This window comes from Elaeis guineensis, chromosome 13 (genome assembly GCF_000442705.2).
Source record: "Elaeis guineensis isolate ETL-2024a chromosome 13, EG11, whole genome shotgun sequence".
Taxonomy (NCBI): Eukaryota; Viridiplantae; Streptophyta; class Magnoliopsida; order Arecales; family Arecaceae; genus Elaeis; species Elaeis guineensis.
The window spans coordinates 20,527,329-20,552,594 of record NC_026005.2 but is presented as its reverse complement, the minus strand read 5'-3'; the positions used below and the strand labels follow the sequence as shown (position 1 = coordinate 20,552,594).

At 36.2% G+C, this 25,266-nt stretch overlaps 1 protein-coding gene across 3 annotated transcripts; it reads right to left on the bottom strand.

The window, feature by feature from the left end:
- Window positions 1-601: 601 nt before the first annotated feature.
- Window positions 602-24,813, bottom strand: LOC105056282 (serine/threonine-protein kinase BLUS1). 3 transcript variants are annotated; one of them, XM_073247289.1, is made up of 21 exons: window positions 24,452-24,813; window positions 20,466-20,650; window positions 20,003-20,210; window positions 18,938-19,192; window positions 16,970-17,094; window positions 16,763-16,807; window positions 16,560-16,641; window positions 16,401-16,469; window positions 16,115-16,285; window positions 15,974-16,039; window positions 12,978-13,046; window positions 12,708-12,848; window positions 12,524-12,600; window positions 10,316-10,582; window positions 9,368-9,459; window positions 9,123-9,208; window positions 7,970-8,092; window positions 7,849-7,891; window positions 4,095-4,141; window positions 1,899-1,960; window positions 602-1,832 (listed from the first exon to the last, which is right to left on the bottom strand). In XM_073247289.1, exons 3-21 carry the CDS (start codon window positions 20,168-20,170, stop codon window positions 1,772-1,774), a joined length of 2,049 nt encoding a protein of 682 aa, XP_073103390.1. In that variant the 5' UTR covers window positions 20,171-20,210; window positions 20,466-20,650; window positions 24,452-24,813; the 3' UTR covers window positions 602-1,771. The 3 variants fall into 3 exon arrangements, with proteins under 3 accessions (XP_073103390.1, XP_073103391.1, XP_073103392.1); XM_073247290.1 differs by lacking the exon at window positions 20,003-20,210; XM_073247291.1 differs by lacking the exons at window positions 20,003-20,210; window positions 20,466-20,650.
- Between the last annotated feature and the right edge of the window lie 453 nt (window positions 24,814-25,266).

The window sequence follows — 25,266 nt, the reverse complement described above, 5'->3', positions numbered from 1 at the left end:
TCTCTTTATTATTTTTTTAAATAATTAATTATAAATATGAATATTATTTATAAAAAAAAATAAAGATAAAATTTAACACTATCAACTTTATTGAACTTAAATTTGAAATTTATTTGATATAAACACCTTTATTTGGATACCGTTAGTTTGATTAATAAATTTAAATTTTTTATTATATTTTTAATTAATTTTATTAATATATTAATATCATATTTAAAATATTTTACATATTTAAAAAATATATATATATTCTTCGTAAGCATGCCATGGTAGCCACAACTTTCAACTTGCAATCTGAGACCGAAAGCATAACAATTAATATGGTTAGAAAGAGAAAATCAAGTATCTTGTATGTTTGGTTCAGAAAAGATCAACCTAGAGCATGCTAGATAGAGCCATCAACCTTAAAGCATGCTATAGAGAGCCATTAAAATGCAACATTGCCACGGCTGCCCTAGGAAAGTTCATGTAGCCCTGGTCACGTACCGGTCCCCCTCAGGATGCGTTAACCACAGAACCAGAGAGGCTTGAAATTCTAGAGAAAGTTGCTCAACAAAGAGTACTTAGAGACAGGAGCCCCATATTACCAGACATGGAGATATGAAATGGAACAGGATAATTTTTCTTGATGAGTGAAAAAAATGGCACTACAGGTCACGGGGAATCTGAATTAAATCCCGCCTGGCAGCAATGCAACCAATGCAAAAGTATTGCACAAATAAATTAATATGAATTAACCACATAACAATTAACTTACAAGATTACATAGTTTCCCACCTAAAGAACCATGCAAAATTGGGTGCGCATAACCTGCCTGGCATCATAATTTTACAAAGATATTACATGGAAAGGACCCAGAGCAGTTGCAAATAAGGTACTTCTCTCTATGACAAATTGTGTTGCAGCAGTTTATGTCATCCCTGTGCCTTTCGTGTCCTCTCATTGATTTGTTGTTCTAGCTGCACAGATTGTATACACTTGATAAAATTCCAAAATGGAATGGCCATAACACAACAATCGTGCCATACAATGAGATCTAGTGCTTATAAACCAAAAATCAGTTTTTTCCCATGATTTCTTGCCTATGGATCAGCGTCTCCCTATATCGATGGCACAGATAGAGCTAGTGCCCTAAAAGATATCACAAACTCTAAATTGATAATCCAAACTGTTGATTGATCATCACATTTTAAAAATTAGACAAACCAAAATTCAACAATGTTTGGATGCTATAAATCAAATCAAAAGATGGTATCACATTAAACTCTACATTTGATACGAGCTGGTGCCTAGGCAAGAGATGTATAGAAAAAAATGGTTTCAGTTTGCAGGCAGATTAAATATAAACATACCATATGCAGTAATTTAGATTTCCATTTTGAACTCCTATCTTCCAATTTGATGTAATCAAATTTGTCTCCAAATCCAATTTAACTTTATCACATATGTCCACACATTATATGCAATTTCATTCTGTCAGACATGGGAGACCAATGACATAACCTAGCAAAGGAAATTTCTCACTAAATAAAAAGTCCATTCATCAATGAATGTGCATATGAAATTATCTTGTACTTATTTCACTTGATGCAAGTATTCTGATTGCTGAGTTTGATAATCGTGTTGGCCATCAAGAACATGTTCAAGTGTTACAGAAACATGGTTCATGTAAATGTTCAACTGGAGCCTGCTGGTCACTCTCTCTTTACAAAAAACTATAACTTAAAGAGAAGGACAAATAGATCGCAAACTTAATTTAGCAAGTATTATATTAACTTGCCTGAGCATTTCTCAGCTTTAACCTTTGCACCTCTTCACCAAGTTTCCCTATGCTGAATCAAGACAAGTTTCAGTCCGATGTCCAAAAACATAAACATGGAAGAAAATTGATTCTGTACCTTTGTTGCAGATGGGCCAGATAAGCCTGCAGTTCCCTCTCCCTACTAGAAGCTAGAGATAGCTGTGTATGAAGAAATTCAAGAACTCAGCCAAATCTAACTAGAAATTAATCAGATTAAACAAGTTAATGTATAAATTTCTCCTGTTTTCTAGTTTAGTGTTAGAGAGATGTGATAAATCATGAGAAACTCTGACACTGTCAATATGATTTATCTACAGATTCAACTTCTAATCACTAATCCATCAGCTCTGAACCAAATCATCTTAATTTCCTAAAGAGATCGTTGGTTGTAGACTATCACCAAAGGGAAAAACCTCACACCAATGACAGTACAGCTGAGCAGCTGTGTGACAATACACATACCATTGTGAATGTCAGAATGGTTAATCTGCCTACTGACATCACCAATTCTAGTGGCGGACAGCAGATGAGTGGCTTAATTGATGCATTCGAGTTTCTGAAGGACCGGTTAAAAAGGTTGCCATCAAATTACATCAACTAAATTAGAGGATGATACATGCAAGAACCAAAACAATCTGCAAAAAGGTTGACCTGGCTCCAAACAGACTGCAGAATGATAACATCCATGAAAGAAATGTTCCACTATCAAAAGATAATGGCATTGTTGAGACCATGCTCGGGAAGCAAGTATACTTTTTATCAGAGAAATAACCAAATATCCAGAGATACAATCAGTGCAGCCATCACTTGCCAGTATAGTTAGAACACCCCATGCAGTAAGCATGGCATAATGATTATACATGAATGTATTGTGTAACAGCACTTTATAAATAAAAGAATCTCGTACTCTGGCAAAAAGATAACAAGCGCTAGACATTGATTGGCTTTATGAGTCCTTCACAAAATATCACCCTATATTTTGTTGCAGGCCAAGCTCTCCAATCACACAAGTTTTCTAAAAATCCTTCACGTTTCTTCAAAACTCCCTACCATTAGCAACGTTCTCTTATTGGAAGAAAAAAGATGAGGGCTTGGAGCTGAGCCAGCTAATTACGATTCATTGCCACAAGGAATCCTTCATCCTGTAGAAGGGTTTAAATGCTGGTACTGTTGTGCTAGTCTGGTCTGAGATGAGCATGGTATCCTACGGACCAGATCCTAAATCCTTGCTATAATTAATTCTTAAGCTTTTCATTCCTTTATCAGATGCCCTTTTAAGCATTATTGATGTAGAAGGCTGCACATTTTGCTTCTATCGTTGATGTCATACCTAACACTTATATGACAGATCATTGCCATTGCATTTAATGTGAAGACATACCTTCAAATTGCTGAGTAATTGTAATGCAATCTACATAGTTAACTAGCCATATCTAGTCTGATGAAGAAGATGAGGACTATTTCTCAATCCTAATTGGTCTTGCTTCAGTGTTATTATTTACAAATTTGGAGTGACATGAGTGATACTCAGTAATTTCTGTAACAATGTGCAAATGGGAAAAATGCCTTGTGCAGATACCCCAACAACTGTGCAGGAACCCTTATGCTGCATTTGGTTGGGAAATAAAATGGAATGAAAGTTTTTTAGCCCATTTATTCCATCTTATTCAGTGATAGCTTCAACACCTGGGTTAAACCACCTTCTAGAAGGGGCAAAGTAGATAATTTTGAAAAGGTGGTCCAGTAAATGCTCTATTTTTCCTCCTAACATATATTTACTGCAGTTAACCAAAAAATGAACCTCATATGAAAAGAAGTGGTTACTCCATTTTTCCATCTAGATTTGTCCCATTTAACCAAGCTAATACAGGCTACTTACTCTCAAATCAAGTGCAACCTCAGTTACTAGACTAGACCAAATTTTGTCTACAGCCGGAGAATGTTCATGGTACTTTTACGAAAAGTGTAGGTTAAACAGTTTCTCCTCCAAGCATAAGATACAAATTTGACATAGTTATCAGGCTGCCAGAAAAAAGAAAAACAAACAAGAAAATGAAGATGCTTCATGCTCTCACATGAGATGATGGGTGGCATAGGTTATCAAAAGCTCAAATAGATGGATAAAAGAGACTGATTGCATGGATACAAAAAGATCACAAGTTCAAAATATCTGCAATTAGAATTAAAATTGCACATAATTAGTTATGGAATACAGCTGGATGTAGTAACTAAAGGCTTCCTCTGACATGCAATACAACATATATTTCTAATGCTATGCAGGGCAAGACCATACCTGTGGTAAATCACTAGTGCCTACATCACAAATACTTGTCTGACAACCTGTTTAAACGGCAAATTCCAAATTACAAAGTCATGCACATTGAAATATATATGCATAAAGATACTAGTAAAAGATATGCATACAGATGCACACAAATATAAATATAGATGATAAACGGTATCAGCTTCTACATGACAAATAAACTATAAGGAGGGTGACACATTTGGCATTTGCTAAGTTTGGCATCAAAGCACTCATATTTAGATAACCAACTTTTATTCACAAATAGATTCACTTAAGCAAATTAGAGGTAATGTCTCAGGACTTGCACAAAACTCTTTTTCTTGACCAGAATAGGATACATAGCAGTAAATAACTTATGGCTCTTGACCAAAATCTAAATGAGCCAGCAATAAATCTCATAGAAGCAATTTTTCCAAATTCTGTTAACTTTTGTGTGAGTGTATGCATGTGTGCATGGCGTGGTTGGCAGATGTATATATTCATGCATGGGCATCAATCTAAACCATGGCCATTTTTCTGGGAGGAAAAATAATATTTTTTTTTATTAACAAAGTTAAAAAGACAGTACATGAAGCTAGATTCAAAGCATATTATGAGGTTAAATTACGAGTTAGAAACTAAGGACAGGGATGAAGATATCTCTAAGGTTGAAGACTAAGAAAAGGAAAATTAGAGACTTGATTAAGGTTTAACAAGTCAAAGATGAAAATAAAGAGTTTTTGGTTGAGGACGACGAGATCAAACAAAGATGGAGATGTTATTTTGATAAGCTATTCAATGAAGTCATGTAAATGATTTAAGATGCCTTACTAGTTCCGTTGAAGATATAAATGTCAAGTATATACATAGAATTAGATTATTTAAGATAAAAGATGCTACAAAAAAATAAAAATAGAAAGAGTGGTTGGACTTGATAGAATCCCTATTGACATTTGGAAGCGTTCAGGTGATGCGAGAGTAACTTGGTTGACTAATTTGTTTAATAGGCCATTAAATATCATGAAGATGCCCGACAAATGGAAAAAGAGCATATATGACTGATTTACAAAAATAAATATGATAGTTAAAATTATTCTAACTATCATGGTATTAAATTCATAAGTCATACTAAGAAACTTTAGAAAAAGGTGACCAAGCATAAATATGTATGACATAAAAATATTAGAGAATTAATTTGATTTTATGCCACAAAAATCGATAATGGAAGCCATTTTTTGACTTCAAAGTTTCATGGAGAAATATAGAGAATAAAAAGATCTTCGTATGGGTCTTATTGATTTACAAGAAGCATATAACTAAAGTCCGCAGAGAATCTTATTGTAGGTGTTACGAAAAATAAAATTTTCATTAGATATAATCATGTGATTAACATGTACAACGGAGCGATTACTACCATGAGAACTACTAGTGATAGTATTTGTGACTTTCTAGTTACAATAGGTTTATATCAAAAATCTATTCTAAATCCTTACCTTTTGTGCTAGTTATGGATGAGCTTACTAAGAATATTAAGGACAATATTCCTTCGTGCATGCTATTTGTGGATGATAATGTAAGTGGATAAAACTAAAGTTGGGATTAATCAAAAGTTCAAATTATGGATAAGTGTATTAGAACCTAAGGATTTTAGGTCACATAAGGTCATGATGAAATACAAGAAATATAATTTTAGTAAAATTAGAAATAGATATAAAGTGAAAATTGAGGATTATGAAGTCCTTAAAAATGATCATTTTCAATATTTGAGATCAATTATTCATAATGAAGGGAGATTAAAGAGGATGTTATCCATAAGATTAAAATAAGATGGATAAAATGGAAAAGTACAACTGGGATATTATATGAATATCGGATATCTACCAAGTCGAAGGAAAAATTTTATCGGACAGCTATAACACTAGCTATGCTTTATGGTATAGAATGTTGGGCAGTTCGAAAACAATATGTGCACAAGATAAGTGTGGCTGGAATGAGAATATTGATATAGATATACAAGAAAAGATAGAACGATAAATGCAGGCTAAGCATGCACTAGTACGAAGGAGTGATTTGATACATGAAGAAACGAGAGGCATGGGTATATCAATAAATCACATAGGATATAGTAGTAAAGGACTTGAACCTCTATATCTTTTAAAAAGTATGGTCCTAAATAGAGCAGAATAGAGTAAAAGGTTTCAGGTAGCCAACCCCAACTAGTTTGGAATTAAGGCTTAGTTGAGTTGCATTGTAGTTAAAAATAATTGTGAAAAAACCATTGTTTTTGCACCTGCTCATTCATATCAACCTTCCCCTACCAAAGCCAGCAGATGTAAAGCCAGGTGCAAAGCCAAAGCGAAATGGTGCCGACAACAAAAGACCTTGTCATTATTGTGAGTTGTCCTACTATAACAGCTACTGTGTAATAAATTTAATCGATATTATTAGGTGTTCAGAATGGGATTAAGTTTTATATAAGATAACTCCACCAAATTGTTGCCTGACGTCAGGCATGAAAAAATTAGGCATTGGATAAACTAGTGGCTGCAAAGGTTAATAGACACACATCTGAAGGTTTTCCATTTATATCTTTTTGCTAGTCAACATTCAGATTAGGATTCACTAGTGAAATTGGAGCATGATGTACAAGTAGAGTACAGGAAAGCAGTGGAAATGTTTTGCATATGTGTCAATAGGAGTCATCAAAGACCTTGGAAGGATGCATCGGTCTTCAAGGGAATAGAATCTGTGGTCTCCTTATGGCAGCAGAGTTCATGGAAGTGTCAAGGTTCAACCTTTGGAGGGATTTGAAGACTCCATTAGGAGGTATTATATTCTCAGAGGTTGATTTTAGAAGTAGATATCAGACTCACCAAGGTCACCCATGTGATTTTCAAACTCTCAAAGGCAGTCCTTGTGAGTCTTGGAAAGGAGTATAAGCCTTCAAGGCTCAGTGGTATAATCAATTCATTATGAGAGTATTGCATTACGTGCTTACTTGGAAGGAACTTGTCGGATCAGTGCCAGAGTCTCAGATAGAGTGTGGGACTAGGTGCTTTGGTTTTAAAGGATCTATTTAGATGAGAATGATGATCTCAACAAAATCTAATGGTTGTATATGCTTTGAGAAAGAAACTTTATTCTGCCTTCACAAACACTATTGCATTGAGTAGGGAAATGGTTGATGATTTCGAACTTTTGTCCCCTCTATTTGTAGAAGATACCTTAAGTACATTTCTACTTAACATTGTGAATTTGTGTTATTATTCTAGGTGGTAGAATCAATTTATATAAGAGGATTGCATTATGTGCTTTCTTGGAAAGAACTTCTTGCCAGATGCAGTGCTAGAGTTTCCTCTGGAGTGCTTTGGTTTTGAGAGATCTAGTTAGATGAACATGATGTTCTTCCATGCACGCACATAGTTAGTGCAATGCATTGCGTTGCATCGAGTAGGGGAAATGGTTGATAATTTCAACATCTTGTCTCCTCAGCTGGTCCTCATATACCTTTGGTATATTTTCATTTGACTGAACATTGTGAATATGTGTTTTCATTGGAGATGTAAGATCGATTTTGTTATGAGGACATTGCATTATGTGCTTGCTTGGAAAGAACTTATTGCTGGATCCGGTACTAGAGTCTCAGCTAGTGTGGGACTGGATGCCTTTTTTTTTTTATGAGATCTAGTTAGATGAGCATGATGTTCCTAACACACATCTATAAATATTGCAAACAAAAATGAAAAAGGTCCTCCAAACATACCAGATGTTTGCTCCACCCACTTGATCAATTTCATCAATTGTTCCTGCCAACAACATATATAGAAATATAAAATGCTAAGGACAAAGATATCCATCAATTGCACAAGTACTCAGTAGCAGACCTTTTGCATAGCATTTTGCTGCAATAAAAATTGCAACGTTGGAAGAAGTGAAGCAGTGCCGACTGTAGATTTTGTTGGTGCTCCACCTACTGGATTGACCACACAGTTTGCTACCGGAGATACCTAATTGACAACAAATGCAAAAGATCATGAGATATAAGATTGTAACTCCAATAAGAATTTGGTTTTGACCAAGAATTATTCTTTTCTTTCATCATAAAGATCCAAACAAGAAAATTCTCAAAGAAGAAAAATAAAAGAAAGACAATGATAAAACCAAAGTCAAAACAATTGTCAACTAAACTGTTCACATGAGTTGCCAAATGCCCAGATAATTTTCTTATCCAAAATCTTGATTTAATCAGTGAAACCACCTTATTTTTGCAGTACACGATCAAAACTAAAAAATAAGCCAGCAAAAGTCCATATATACATATGTTTTGTTAAAAAAGACTGCAAATGGAAGTCCTCAATTATCTCTGCAGGACTTCCATAAAAATGTCCTTACTGCAGAAGCTATTCTTCCTGTGAGGTTATCTCAGGTCGCCCACATAATTCAGATAACAACCACAAATTAGTCTGCAGCAAGGTTCTATTTCCAGGTCCTCTACTTTTAGAGCAACAAAATTTGATAAACTAAGGGTTTTTAAGGTGCTTTAATCTGTTGGTTGGTTGTATTTTCCAGCAGAAGCAGCTGTCCCATAAGCCAAAGGCTGGCCCAGTTTCCAATCCAGAATCAAATTTTGCTTGCCTGGTACACATTAAAGATTCTTTCAAACCTTTAATAAAATAACCCATTCCTCCTTGGTGGTCCTATTGTATATAAGCCCAATACTTGACTGTACTTAGCATCCTGATGTTGATCAAGTTCTTGCTATTTGATCCATTGATGCTGCACTTTGCTAGAAAGGGAGAATAAAGGATGTGAACCACCAAACTTGTAACCCGAGAAAATGACTCATCATAATTCATGAATTAGTAATCACAAAACTAAGTTATTATTGCTACCCCCTCCTACCTTCCCTGGAAAATTGCTTGTGCCACAAGTCCACAACGACAAAAAACATCAGATTTTCGATGACCTAAAGTTTGAAATGGCCATTTTTTTTATTCCTATATTTATAGATAACAGCGGACCATAATACTTAAGTACCTTGGGACCCACATCAGCAGACATAATCTTGAACCGCCCCTTACGTTGGACAATTTTTCCTTCTGATGATTCTTCACATGAAGTTGCTGCAACATCAGAGCAATTTTATTTCAAGTAAAAAAAAATGACAAGAGAAACATCTTCAGACAAAGTTTCTATGGTATAAGACAAGACTACTTACTTAACCCAAAATAAAAGAAAAAAATAAGGTACATTTTAAAAAGATGAGTGCATGCAAGTCATACCAGATATAACATTATGTGGATCTTTCATTTGGCGGTATAACAAGGGACCACTATGATTCCTTTCAGGCTGGCATTTCCACTGTAAATCATCCCTGACACATTACAGAACCTCAAAAACGTAGCATAGTAGGATGGAAAAAAAAATATCAGATATTGGAAAGCAAAAACTGAGAATTCAGTGACAAACACATATAATAATCACAACACCCCCGATAATGGGCCATCTGCAATTATGTGAAACTTCACATTATCAAAGTGAATGAACTAAAGAAGTGTAAAGACCTTGTCTCACTGAAAAAAAGTAGGAAGAAGTGCTACACATTCTATGTTATACTCCAACAAAACTTATGACACTGTTTTGGCCTTAGTGATGGGCATGATTTACAACATTTGGCATGCCAATCCGCACACAGAATGAAAAAACTGGATGAGCTATTCAGATATGCAGGACCAGTGTTACCTCAGTAGGTCCTACTTCCCACACTATCTGACATTTTTCATAATTCACTGTATAAACATGTTATCAAAAAGAAAAAAAATCAGGTTTGTCCTCATTCTCAATGTTAAGTGCTACAATGTTAATTTAAACTTTTAAGCTATCAGATACTAAGGACCATAATGAGGAAAAAAAGCTTACGGAAGTTAGATTATATTCTTGTGCTGATTGTACAAGTTAATCTAGAACACATCAAGAAAAGAAAAGGGAACATAACCTGCCAAGTGTCTAATTTGACAATAGACATAGCTGAAACCAGTTGGTACCAATGACAGAGTTAAACATAATTATGAACTAGAATAATGGTATTGAAATGGGCATGAATTATAAGAATCAAGAAAGAAGGCAGAAAGCACAGGCAACCAGTAGCGCACAAATGAAAAGGATAGTCAAAATGAATCAAGACTGCATATTCTAGACAACAGAAATGAGCTCCCAAAGTATAGAATTACCTGTCAATATGCCCACTATTATTTCTATAAGGTGAAAGAACATGCTCTGGTAAAAGGGAACCACTTGAGAATTTCTGGCGTCCAACAATGTTGATATCTGTGGGTACAGAACTACTACTTTCCAGATTTTCACCATTACACCTGCAAGTTCTGACATCTTCCTCCTGTAATGACTGCTGCAATGGGAGTATGGATTCTGAAGTTGACTGCCCCTTCCAATCAGGACTGGTAGCACTAGTATCGTCCTCACAAACATCAAAACAACCTCTGCATTAATTAACATTATTGTAGAAGTTAGTACTACTGCAATATTTTTAATTTAATGATGCCACCAAGCTTCCATAAGAAAAGAATATGCATGAGCCAAGCACGTAAGTGTTCCAAAGAAGTTATACATACATAATCATGGTTTCAAGTGCCAGCCATAATGCGCCAGTATCAGCATCTGGCACCAGGCCAGCACAGCATTTATTGTCTTCTCCTAGTTTCTTTAATTACAAAAAAAAAAAAAAAAGAAGCTTTGGAAGTCAATTTTGTGTTTTGGAATAGCAAATCACATGGACAAACTGGTTATCTAAATCATTTAATATAACAAAGAGTTATAATAGACATAGGATGGTGAGAAAAGAGTTTGCACACACTACCAAATTCAAAGATGGGGTTGCAGAATGGAACTAAATCATCTGGTATGACTCAATGGGTTTAAAATTTGTATAAAATAAAAAATCATATCTTTTGGAGACCCCTTGCCTATCCCCAAATTAGCAGTTTTAGTGGCAAAATATAGTGTTTCAATTTTAGGAATTAGGACAAGTTAGCAAACATAAAAAAGGCCTCTAAAGTATGCATCTTGAAACTTCTATCTCAAATTTGATAGTTTAGGTTTCCATTATCGCCATCTCTAAATTTGGCAGTGTGCAGAAGTCTTTTCCCCATCTGGCTTGTACATATGTAGTGTGGATGGAGGAGGTTCATATAAATACAGATACACCTAAAGGGCCCTTCCTTTTACTCACATACACTTTAAAGTGGAAAAGTGCAGTATTTTGATAAAAAAAGTGAATTAAATGCAGCCATGAAGATGACCTTACAGGGTAATGATGGCACATTTGATGCTATCGTTATATATGCAAAACTACAGACTAATAGGGTAGGCTACGTTATTTGTAAGGTGGATGGAAGATCTTTGTATAGAAGCAGATTTACCTAAATGGCCCTTCCCTTTACTCACACACCTATAAAAAAGCAGAGAAGTGCAGCTTTTGTAAATAGGAAGTGCACAAAAAATGCATTGATGAAGACAATTGCACTTTGATGCCGTATTTAAATTAAAAATACACTAGTGTTTTTTAAGAGCATAGGAATAAAAGGAAGGTTATTTAGATAACTTGTGTAACACATGTAAACTACTCATGCACACCCTATACGTATTATACCCTGACTTACTCATGCGCACCCTATATGTATTATACCCTATATGTATTATACCCTGACTCATGTAGATCGCATGCACTCAGGCATGCACAAACACACATGTGCATGCCCTACTAAGCTGAATGTACGAACCCCCAAGTAGAAGTGCAATGGGGGAGGATACCAAAGTTTGAGTAGCTTATTTGAGACGAATAGGAAGCAGGAAGGATAATTCCAACAAAATATTCCCTTCTCTTATGCCATAGCTAGTGTATATATTGCACATATTATTTGACATTATACCTCATACAACTGTGCTCATCTGTCCAAGTGATAATTTCACCAAGGACACCTTATTAACTTAACATGAAAGTTTTGGACATACATTTTTATCATGTTCTCTGTTTGGATGCAACTGTCCTAAGCTCCAAGTGGTGTACATTAACATTAAAGGCCTGTTTGGATATTCTTACAGGATTGGGCTGAAAATCCTGCAGGATTCATGGATTGGACCGTCCATTTAAGCATCGCCCTGTATCAACAAAACACCACCTAGCCCAAATCCTGTGAGAAAAGACCTCCATAGGTCTTTTTTTCTTCCCCCAGCCCACACACTTAGATCTGGGCTGGTTTTGGACAGGCTCTTAAAAAATGTAATCCAGGTGGGTCAACAGGCTCATTTCCTACAGGATTTTAGGCCCAATCCTATAGGAATATCCAAACAGGCCCTAAGGATGTCTCAGTATGAAGCAAATGCATTTTACTAATTGTATCCAACTGATTATATACACATACTTGAGTGCCTGAAGAGGATGAATAGGAAATGCGGAGGAAAATGGACCTTCCAAATCTTGAATATGTTCTGGTCCACCCTAGGAGAGCAGGCAGGGAAAAAAGCTGTTAGAACATTCAGAAGAATAATGAACTATGGATGAAGCAACATTTGAAGGCAGAAGAAGATGGTCATAGAAGTTAATACCTCAGAAGTCATGATGCTATAATGGTTAGCCCTTTCAGATGACAGAACCTGTTGTGAAAAATCAACACCATTACGATCATCCTTTAGCTTGTGGTTATTATCTACATCTTCTGAGTGGACTATCTCATCTGAAGACTCAATCTGCAAACAAAAGCACCATGAGAAATGTTAAGACCTTTCAATTAACTTCTTTTCCCTCCAACTGATCCTATTAAGACATGACAACTATTCAATTAGCGCTGGCATCAAACTCAAAGTGGACCTCCTTACAAGAGCAGCCTGAGTTTTCAAGTCCTCCAGATTAAAGTTCCAAGCACTGATTCCACGTATGTATTCTTGCTGCATAGCCACAACAATGACATCATTATAGCAACCAGCAGTGCAGATTTTTGCAATCATATGCAATATTAACTATAGAAATCATAAGTATTACTGAAAAGTACAAACAATATAATCCAGTGACATATTGCACCACATTTCTCACTTTCATGGTATTGAGTGCTTGCATTACAGTGCCAAGTGAGCAGGTTAATTAAGTTTTCACAGAAAATAGTTAAATCAGTCCAAAATCTAAGTTCTAAGCACTAGTTATATTACCATGAGCAGTGGCTAGATGCCTGTGCATGAGATCACAACTTTGAACACAACCCCCTACTTTATGACTATACCCCTGTTAAGACTCGCTCAGATTTAACGCTTAAATACAAATAGGTGCCTATATGCCAAAACTTTGACTGCATCTATTGAATTAGATAAAATTAAAAAGAAAACCCATCACAGTGAAGCTTGATAGTGATAGGATCATGAATGTCACTGGGAGCTGCATATTGAAAATATCCTGTTCAGCATGCATTTTAATGTGCAGGCTACAATATTTTTGCAGTTCAAAGGATGGAACATTGAGCTTTATGCATTGTGGTGAGAGGTATTGATGCAATCAAATTTTTTTGATCAAATTTGCAGGAATCATTTAAATTTTCAGCTTATTAGGTTTTATCTTCACTTTTGGTCATTATTTTGATGTTTATTGAGTCTATTTGTTAAGATTAAATTATCTAATATCATCTATGAAAAGTTTAGATTATCATAGATGTAGCAATTTAACTTAAAAGTGCCAAATTAGCTAGGGTTTTAAGTTGTGGGCCCTTAGTGGCCCAGATGGATTTTTTTTTTTAAAAAAAAGGAAAGTAGAGGGAGTGTATGACCGAATGCCCCCCCTACCGGGCATTTGTACAAGTTTGTAAAACCATTTTGCACCTCATTTTACTTCTTTCTAGCCACTTAAGGATCAGCTAGAGTTAGGGGTACTTGAGGGAAGTAAAATTGGTGTTCAGTTTAGGGTGTTCTATTTCCTGTGTGCAATATCATTGCATGAGGAAAGCAAAAGAATATTGATATTATTATTATTTTTAATAATATTATTTTTATTTAATATATATTAATATATGTATTATTAGTAGGCTAAGGCTCAAATTCAAATCCTAACTCCAGCTCAAGTATGGCTCAGTTGATATTCAAGTCAAGTCAATCTCGAATTTTGCTTTTTTTTCATCAAGTTGAGCTTGAGCTTGAGATATTAAAGCTTGATCAATCTTGAATCAATTTTCAAACCCGAATATTTTTGAATCAAGTTGAGCTCGAGCTTCTAACTACTTGGCTTGCTTGCACCCCTAATCTAGTCTATCAAGACATCTATGACTCTATCTTGATGCCATTATGCATATTCCATAGTTCCTAAGGTTGCATTTGGTAGCTGGCAATCTATCCAGATTGCTAGCAATTTAATATGATAATCTGGATTACTGTATTTGGTATGCTTTTTGGGTGGTAGTCCGGATTATCTTTATAATCCAGATTGCCTCATGGGAGGCAATTTAGATTGTCTTGAGGAGGAATGGCTATCTAGATCAAGGTTCGTCGTACCGATACCGAACTCCGTACCAATGAAATTCTATTTAATGTCGGTATGCGGTTCGATACAGTACGGTAATGTCGGTACGCTTCGGTATGGCGTATCGGTATGAGATTGGTACAATACAATACGAGCGGTACAGGACGGTATGGGACGGTACGATATTTCATGATCCAGATTATCACTTCTTTAGTAATGTTGCAATAAAAATTTTGGACAAAATTATCCCTCCAAAAAATCACACAAAATCCATCGCCCAACCCTTCCCCCTCCGTGCGCCCCCGGCCTACGACTCCTCCATCTCCTTTTGCTTGCCCGCAGCTCCTCCGCCCTTGTGCCCCACCACCCCTCCGTGGCTCCTCTATGTCCGTCCCCACCACCCCCACGGCTCCACACGCACCCGCCCCCTCCCCAACCCCCTACTATCTATGGTTCTCCACACCCCTTGGCCCGCCACTTCTCCACGCTACCACCACACCCATACCACTCCCGTCACTTCTCACCGGGGAAAAGAAGAGCACCAGAAAAACAAAATTATTGAAGGTGCTTTGGGAATTTGATTTCACATTATTGGTAATCTGATTGTTATACCAAATATGTCAATCAAGATTTCTAGTAATTTTACTGCAACATTACCTATATGTACCAAATATAGTAATCAACATTACTAACAACGTAATGGTGGCAATCTATCCTAAAGGCAATCCACATTACCTTCCAAAATTGCCTGGCAGTGCACCAAACGCAACCTAAGTCCCCCAAGATGAGAAATCTTCAGAGGAGAGGAGGAGGGGGGGAGGGGAGGAGTCTATCTTAATGCCATTATGCATTATTTCATAGTACCTAAGTGCTCCAGGACAAGAAAACTTCAGAGTAAAGGAGGAAGAGGAAGAGGAGGAGGAGGAGATATGAACAATCAATCAAGGGTTAGGGGATATTATGATGGCAAAGAACACCATAGAAATCGTATGTTTCATTTAAAGTAATTCTATGATTTAGAGAAACAACAATTTTTTGTTGGTTGATTTAGTTCAGAAGCTGAACATCGCTCTCTATAAAAGTTTCAAGGTAGAAAAACAAGAACCTACTTCGCTAGATAGACAAACAAGTTAAAAAAAAAACACTGTTGCACACAATAACTTGATACATTTAGACGGAGCAATTTAACAGATAATCTGTTTCACATGATGTTTAAAAGATATAAACGTGCCAAAAGGAAGTGCTATGCGTATATCTGCAACCTTTTAGGTTTAGTTAGCTCAACAGTATAAAGAGACCATAAGTGACAACATATATCATGACTAGATGACTTAATTTGATAAAACAATAAATGCAAGTACATTTGGTTGTCTACCTGAGACAATTGTTCCTTATCGCCAGAAACAGCCTTATTCTGTAGAAGAAAATTGGCTTCTTTTCCCTAGAAACAGGACCAGTCAGGCTTCAATAAAAAGGTAAAGAAACAGCTTCATATCAGAAGAACTTAAATTTAAACCTTCAGTGCCTCAAAACGATCACCAAGTGGAGACAGGCCATCAAGTATAGTCCGCACTAGATATTCATTTGAACGAGCTTGTTTGAAGAAAGGATGCTTCAAAAGCTTTTCTGATGTGGGGCGCTTCTTCGGATCCTTCACTAAGCAGGTAGCTACCATCTCTTTAAAAGACTACAAAAACAAAACAATTTCAAAACATTCCCTAAAAGTTATTCTTGATCATAAATTTTTATTTAAACATTACATCAAACTTAGTGCTTATTATCAATAATGAAGAAAGCAAAACCTTTGAGAATCTTTTGTCCCTTTCATAGTCAAGACCTGGAGGTGCATTTTGTAAGGTCATGAGCAACACCTATAATCATGAAATAGGATGCTTATTGCATAAATCAATACATGACCAAAAAAGGATGTCTCTTCTTAAGATTAATTTACAAAGACGCACCTTCATTGGAGGATATTTGGAAAATGGAGCATGACCATGGGCAAGTTCTAATGCAGTAATGCCAAACGACCAAATGTCTGCTCTGTTTACAATACACAAAATAAAAAAGACAACAAAACAGAAAACTTTAATGAAGGAACAGTTCTTAAACATTTTGCAATTTACTAGGCTCCCTATATCAATATGATATGGTAGCCACTCACTTAAAATCATATCCATGTAGCTGTTGCATTACTTCAGGAGCCATCCTGTGAAACATAAAAGAACTGGGTGATTCAACAACTCAAACCAGTACTCATCATCATCTGATTATACAAAAAATAGAAGCCAATGAAAGAATTGCCATGGACAACACTCCAAGTTCAAAATGCAGATTTTGAAAAGAAAAATGTGTAGATATGGAGAAGCACCAGCATGGAGTCCCCACGAATGTATTTCGTGACCTTTGCCTATCTCCAGTATCAAACATGCATGCTGAGACACCAAAGTCTGCTAGTTTAACAGCTCCATTACCATCAATTAAGATATTGCCAGCCTGAAAAAAGTAGAACCAATGTGATATCATGAAAGATAAAAGCAGGCTAAAGAAACTTGGCACTATATAAATATTTGAAAGAGCATCAATATGAAATTTAGAAGTCCTAGAAATATGACCATATAGATATATGGGAGCATGTCAAGATGACTCTTAGACAGATATTGTTCAAGTTTGTTTTCACCTTCTTCATCCAACCCTCAACCTGATCAACATCTAGCAGTTAGACATATTACTATACCAGATAGATAGGGGGACCTGGGTGGATAGTCCTTGTCAAATCAATCTTCACTAAAGAACTAGATTTCTAAGAACAGCTCATCATTATCACTTTAACATGTGCATGATGCTACCCAGACACCAACAGAAGTAGACTTGCTTATATGGGTTCAGGGAAATGACTTGGCAGTCTCTGGCATAAAATGAGAATACAACTAGATTAACATCTTATGGAACAGCAAGATGATCTACAAGCCGATCCCATCTCTTTTGACTGAGCTATGTGAACCCTTTTCTACAACTTGACAAAAGAATTCCCTGATGCCATCATGGTTGCTCAATTGCATAGGATAGCAAAGCTCTTTTGCTAAAATTGAGAGAATATGAGAGCAGATGTCGGGTTATAGTTCTGAATACCCATCTGCTTGAAAGCCAACAGATCACATAATCTTCAGTCATGAACAGGGCTACAACAGATTAAATAAAAATGCTTTAAGAGAGTTAACTCATAATGTAAAATTCGTTCACATGGATGAGTAAAGCTGACAACTATGTGACGAACAATTTTGCACATAATGGCCAGCCATTTAAGTTGACTAGATGAGTGAAATGTCATCAGAAGCCAAACCTGAGAAAAAGGACATCATAAGTATATGCAAACAGATTAGTATGCTTGTTGCAGGGCTATTCAGCTACCTCATTAAACATGTGGTCAAGTTATTCTCAAGTATGCCACTTGAAATTCTCTCCTTAAGCTATGTTAAAAGCATATCATATTATCATGTAAAACAAAGGAAAAAAACTCACATGCCCAAGACTATGGCATGTTAAATAGCAGCAGACTAATACTGTCCAGAGATATAGTTTCTTAAGCCAGAAATCCCAATCCTAGTGGATAATTTTAAGAACTGTTACGCCTATTAAAACTATACTAATATCATAAACCTTATTCAACTAAATGTTAACTTTTATATAACCTTCTCTGCCATTCACTCCTATTAAGGGCTACATCCTTGGATGATACAGTTGCCACTGGTCCTTTTTCACCACTTCCTACTAAGTAATGATGTGGCACAACACTTACAAGGCAGACCATAGCAGTTGCTAATGTGCTCATAAAGAAACAAAGATAAACAGTCCAATAAATAAATAGAATTATGGCATTCTATTGCATGCCTTCACTCAATCAAACAGTTGGATTATGATTTCATAATCATGATGCACCAGATGCAGATGGACAAAATTATTCTTTTGGGATTGATTTTTCATTTGCTGCTCTAAACGATCAGCATCTAGCTTCTCAAACAATAAATATCATATTAGATCATGTTTACTTGAAATTTTTAAGCATATGAACCAGTACAAAAAAAACTTAACCTTCCAACAATCAATTTGTTGCATAACAAACAAAATCTAGAATCAAATTCCTCAATGCTAAAGGTTTCTCTCATTAAAATAAGGTGCACACAATTGAAACATTGTCCTCTCATATCATGTTTATTTTCATGCAAACCAAGTGATGTAGAATTTGGAACAAAAAATGAAGCCCAATTTAACACTTTGGTCATTAAAAGATTAGCTAGAAAATTCAAGAGCACCAATCATAAACATTACTATCTGATACCTTAACATCTCTGTGGATATGCCCGTGAGAATGGAGATAAACAAGAGCTTTAAGAACTTCACGTAGAAGAGTTGCAATAACTGGCTCCTCAAAACCTTCTGAATAAGCAGATTTCATTATATGAAGGGCAGATCCCCCAGCCATGTAAGGCATCACGACCCATAGATTGTGACCTGCTGTGAAAGAGCAATGAGCTCGTAGGACATTTGGATGATCAATCAAGCTCATAGTTTGCACTTCACGCCTTATTCCATCCTGTAAGAAGGACACCAGAAACAAATAAACAATCAATAGAAGAAAGCTGTGCAACACATTCATCACAAATCAAAACAGTAGATCTCCATTTAATACTTTTTTAAAAGGAAGAACTTCTGGTCAAAGGAATTAGAGCTGAGTATATGGACTGCTTGCCCCTTTAAAGACCCAGATGTACTTCTATTACATGATAAGTATATAACCAGCATATGTAATTAAAAGAAAACTATCCAAATTGCTCTTAGGCCTAAGCATAGAAAATAGCGGGGAAAAAACATTATAATCAAGTAGTTTCTCTATATTGAGTTGAAATATCATATGAGATGATTATACGAAACAGAGGGTTCTGTAGATAATAACAGAAAGGTGAAAAAGTAAATAACCGCAACTAGGTGAGGCTTTTGGTTATGGTTTTAGTTTTACATAACTAGAAAAATCTAAAACTACATAGAAAAACAATTACAGTGAAAACATTTTGCAGCTTGCAACTATTAGAATGCTTTAAGATAGACCAACAAACTTATGGAAGGAAGAAACTCTATGATGCAACAAAAAGTTATAGCTATACTTAGGCTGAATAAAGGGCACCAGAAAAGCACAAGGTTAAAAATTCATTATAATTCATTACATAGAGATGTGTGAAACTCAAATTTCGCCACTAATTATTAGAGAAACAAAACGCCAGATTGTTCTTAAGAAAAGAAGAGACAATAAAGACAATGAAAAACAAAAACTTGGACTGAAACAAGTTATTGCATAAAAAAGTTTTACCCTCAAATTTTTTCAGCAAACAACAAAAAGCTAACGTACCAGGTCATTATTGCACTTCTCAAGGTCAAGAACCTTGATAGCAACTATCTCATTAAGTGGAATACAGAGAGCCCTGTACACACTGGCACTGACACCTTCTCCGACTTCCTCATACAACTTGTAGTCTCTAGGATTAGTTGGAAATCTCTTCTCAAATTCATGTTCCATTGTTGTTTCTTATAGGACATCATTAACAACCTTCACACTCCTACAATTTCCAGGATTCACAGAGTGAGTTGAAGAGTTGATGAGGTAATTTTAGTATCTAAATGAAAGTTACTCCTTTGGTAATATCTGCCTTTCTACCAAGCTGAGATTCCAAAACAAATTTGGCAATGGCACAAGGGTGAACCTGTGACCAAGTACTAGCCTTTTGAAAATATTCAACATCATTCACTTTAAAGATACTACTACTACATATCGATATCACTTCGAAAATATTACTACAATGACTGAAAGGCACCTGTCTGGGTGTGGCTAGGAATAACCATCACCATGCCAAAAAGTTTGTCTCAAGCAAGAATGAGAACCATCTCATACCGGAAGTCATGTACCTCCAACTAATCCTGCACTGAAATGTAGAAAGCCACTACAGCACAGCTAACCAAATTTATTCGTGCCAAGCACTATAATGCTCAAGTGACATATCTGAAAACAAAAGGAAGAAACAAATTTCAATGAGTAACTGATGGCTTTCTCAGAACAATAATTCAGTAAAAAAAACATATACTCCTTTGAAAACTCAAATTTAACCTAAGATAGTCTTCAAAAGCAAATGACAGCTATGTTCCAACTGACTGTGGATCAACACCAAAACACAGAGAGCATAAACATCAGAAAAGACTAAGAAACGCCCGAACAAACTAGTTTTATTACTACTTTGCTATTGTCTTTCACTCTATGACAAAAAAATCAAGATATATGTCAAAATGAGATCAAGGTATCTACCATACATAAGTGCAATTACAAACTCAAATACGGAAAGCCAACCTCCAGAAAAGGATATTTACATATATTGCATGTGAGGTGACAACTATCACTACTATTTACATTCAAATGCTTCCAACAGTAACCAAGGTCCAAATCCTCACCGCCAAGCAATTGCAAAAATCCTCTTCTTCACTAATACATCGACCAAATCAATTCCATTTAACATTAGGTGCCACATTACATGCATACATATACTATGATACAATACATTACAAAATATAGCCCCAAAACTTCTCTCATTGTTCCCTCTTTTGTAAGAGTTTGGCACAAAGCAAACTCACATTGTTTGGAAGACCATGATCCGGAAATTGGATTTTCATCCCCCATCCCCCAAACCCTCTCAAGCATTGGAGCCACCATGGCCATGGATTAACCCAAGCATTGACCTAGGAATTGATATCAAGTTAGGCAAAGCCTGTCTAGGCTCATCAAAAGTTCTATACAGGGCCAGGGACAGGCCAGTCTCAAGCCAACATGGTATTTTATTGATTCTAGGTCACTGCCTGAACTAGAAAGGCTCGATAGATGCTCAGATTTATGAGATATCAATGTTGTTCAAAACCTTATGATCTACAATTTGAACAAAACAAGGCCTATTCTATCCAGATCAAATAAGCCAACTTTGAATCAAAAAAGTATGCATCATGGAACTTGTGTTCTAGTCCTGAGCAAAAGAATCATTTTCATGCATGAGCAGGTAGCAATATAGCATATTCTCCTTTTTAAGTTTCTTTCTTGTTTGTTGGTGGGAAAAATATATTCCTAGATAGACCTAGACTTAAATAATCAGTCTAAGCTTTTTGGCCTCCCATTATAGGTAAAATCAGGAAAAGGAGATTTTGAAGTGGAAATTTAGAGATCTAAAGATCTTCATCTCTTCCAAATTTTTGGTCAATAACAAGAAAAAATAGTTTTAGGAAACAACAGAAAGAATGAAGTGTGATTTAGAGAAAATCAATTTAAATACATACAACTAGAGCTTCATCACCCATTCCAAAAATATGATAATGAATTGGATTTTGTGATATGATATCCACTCTCCAATTGTATCGATGTATCTCGACTAGTTTCATCAAAAATAATTTAATGAGTTATTTTATCGGGTTGAACTGAACCATCTAAATGGCATTGGATCTTCAAATAGATCTATCAATTTATTTGCTTAGCTACCCGCATACAAGCAAATAATAATGGGAATAATCTTATCTGGACACTACACCACCAAACATTCCTAGCATTTGCAGGTAGTGCAAACTTTTTATATCACCAAATGCACCATAATCATAATATTTGACATGGATGAGCTTATAATCTACACCAAAAAAATCAGCCATTCATATTTTCTCAACCACCTCTTAACCAAGTCAATTGGAGTAGTTTCCATGCCCCTTAAAAAAAATTTTCAAACATATACTGTGATGTCACAATCAACTTTACCCATGTTAGATATTCTCTTGATTAATCAAATTCCATCATAAGATCTCCTCCATTTCCTTTTGTATCCACTACATGCTTTACATTTGCCTTTACCATTTTTCTTTTTTCCCTTGAATGCACAAGAAACATGCTCCAAAAATTTCTTACCAGTTCACAGGATTCCAGTCAAGAGCATCAATACTAGCGCTTAACTTCATGCAGCTACAGGTTAAAGTCAAAATTTCTGAAAGTTCAATCATCTTGCCTGAGGCCTAGTCATCTAGCCACTTCATCAATCTTTTAGCATTTTCAGTAACTACACTATCTTGCTTGTGTCAGCATCTCATTTTTTTAGCATATCCTATATAATGCTCAAGGGCAGAAGAGGAGCAACAGAAAGATGAAGTTCACTCATGAATTTTCAATATTTTGACAAGAGAACCCTGTTGAATAACTTCACTAGAACAACCACAAAAAAACCATGTGTCACATTAACAATTGTATCTTCACCCCATTGTTTTATGATGTTCCAATCAGCTGGACATCGAAAGCTCGTACCAACAATAGCATTCTCAAGTACCAAAGATGGCACATCCTAATATGAAAAATAACAGTTAGTAGAATGACTTCAATGTTTTACGAGAAAGCACAGTGCTATTTAACGGGCAGTAAACCTTGTTAATCAATTAAAAGTTAGCCATATTGGGGTTCAACACCACATCCAAGGGATCACTAGAAAAGGTAAGATATGGTTATTCAAAAATGGGGACCTCAAGATGTGGCTATTCAAAGATGGGGAACTAAGTGAAAAAAACTAACACATGTTCACAGAATTAGTTCAAATAAGAAGTTTGAGTAGAGATTGCAACATCTAATGGATTCACTCAAGGCGAGTTTAACATTAAATCATCGGCAAGTCCATGGTCGCTAGAAAGTGAAAATACACAGGCATTGTGATATAAAACTGTCCCTTTTTTCTCTTTGTAAAGTGGTGAGCGTTTAACTTAATATGAAGGCTTTTTGTAAACAAAGTCCAAGGTACCAATTATCTAAAACCTCCTCAAAAAAGGGTACTATGGTTAAACAACAAGAGAACAGGATTATCCTTCTCTAGTTTCTTCTGTCCACTACTGCAGTGTTGCTCATTATAGTGCACATATGAAGTTGCCTAGTGGGTGTTAGTAATATGTGATGTCTTCTCCCAAGTTGAGCAAGAGGATTCAGCATCATGCAACCAATAAGATCAGATTCGTAAGACTCTTTATTTGAGTATGAATTTTTTTGTTTTCTGACCACTCATGGATGTAGATCAGTAACGGATGAACCACGTTAGCTTTATTTTTTATCCTTTTGAGAATACAATAGTTATTCATCACCAGTCAGATTTGTATCGAAGACCTCTCACTGGGAGAGATGGGTGCCAACAAACTAAGCTACCAGTTGTTGGCTCATGATTTGCCCTTCTTCCATAGTTCTCCATTTGTTTCTTTCATTTGGAACAAGACTAGCTCGTGAAACTAAAATATTCAGTATTTGAGTTGTTTGGTCTGCGTTGGCTGAAACATATGCCATTGAACTTGGCCGAAAAAGCATATCTCACTCCACTTCATTCAGTTCATAGCACTAATTTCAGTAGTTTGACAGAAACACAACATCGAAGAAAACGATGAAACTTTTCTTGTTTTGGGCTCTATACGCTATCTTCAATCCAGTAACCGATGCTTGATGCCTCTTTCAAATGAATTCATCGATCAACTAGCAAGACGTAAGACATCCAAAACAAACAAATCTGTCCAAATCTCCTTGAAAATTCTAACTTTCCAAAATTTTAGGTCAAAATCCAATAATAATTCTAGCTATCTCCTCATTTTTCATGAAAACGACTCCACTGCGTCAAGAAATCAACAGAATGCCGCCCTAAACAGCAAAATAAATGCAAAATTTTCCACCAAAAAGTTTTTGTAAAAAAGTAAACTACTCTGGTGTCGATAAATTAACACAGAATAATGAACAAGAAATGCAATACCGGCATCTGATGAGCACCTGAAAAGAAGATGCAGCGAGGCTAGGGTTTCTTCCAAAGTCAAAACGACGGCACCTCCGGTCGTGACTCGAAGCGGAATCAAACGAGGACGACAACAGAGAGCACGACAGAAAAAAAGTGAATCCAATGATAGATTGGGACGAAGAAGGAAGGGGAGATGGGGAGTCATCTCAGAGGGCAGCCATCGCCGCCTTCACTATGGATCTCGGAGCCCCCTTCTTCGTCACCTCCGCCATGGGCAGGCAAAGACTCTCTCTCGCTCTCCCTTCCCCCTCCTCTATTCGCGATCGCACCCCCCTCCGCCTTCTCTCTCCTCGCTTGCGGTTAGGAGGAAAAAAAAGCCCTCTTTTCTCGCCCCCCTTTCGCCTAATTTTTTTAGCTCGTCGAAAAATGGGTCTTTTTTAGAGAGAATCGCTGGAGTGCAAGGTGGGCCCCACGAGACGTTGAGTTCGAGCGTGAAGATAAAAAACAGTGACCGCGGTTCTTGGAGATCTCCTCCTCTTTTAACCCTGCGTCCCTGCTCGGATGGAAAGGACCATAACGGTCGTAAGTGGCTGCTGAGTTCGTAACCCTTCGATGGGATCGTCCATATAACGGCCGTTAATAACGGTTTTAACATGCGGTTACATCCAATGTGGATGTAGGTTTTCTTCGATAAAATCAATTTGCTAATTTGTTGACATCCCTAGCTGTTTTTTAACCTTCTCACCTTTTATCTGATTCAAATGAAGCTTTTGCTAATCTAACCTAACATATCTAATATATATATATATATATATATAATGCGTGCGTGCGCACTACGTTGACGTTGGCC

Bases quoted from the DNA above. Each gene is read 5' to 3' on its own strand.
- LOC105056282 (XM_073247289.1), bottom strand. From the start codon at position 20,170: ATGGAACATGAATTTGAGAAGAGATTTCCAACTAATCCTAGAGACTAC. The intron at 17,095-18,937 runs GTATCAGATAGT...TACTTTTTTCAG, and splicing joins ATATCCACAGAGATGTTAAG to GCTGGCAATATCTTAATTGA. The intron at 4,142-7,848 runs GTATGTTTGGAG...CCGTTTAAACAG, and splicing joins GTGGGTGGAGCAAACATCTG to GTTGTCAGACAAGTATTTGT.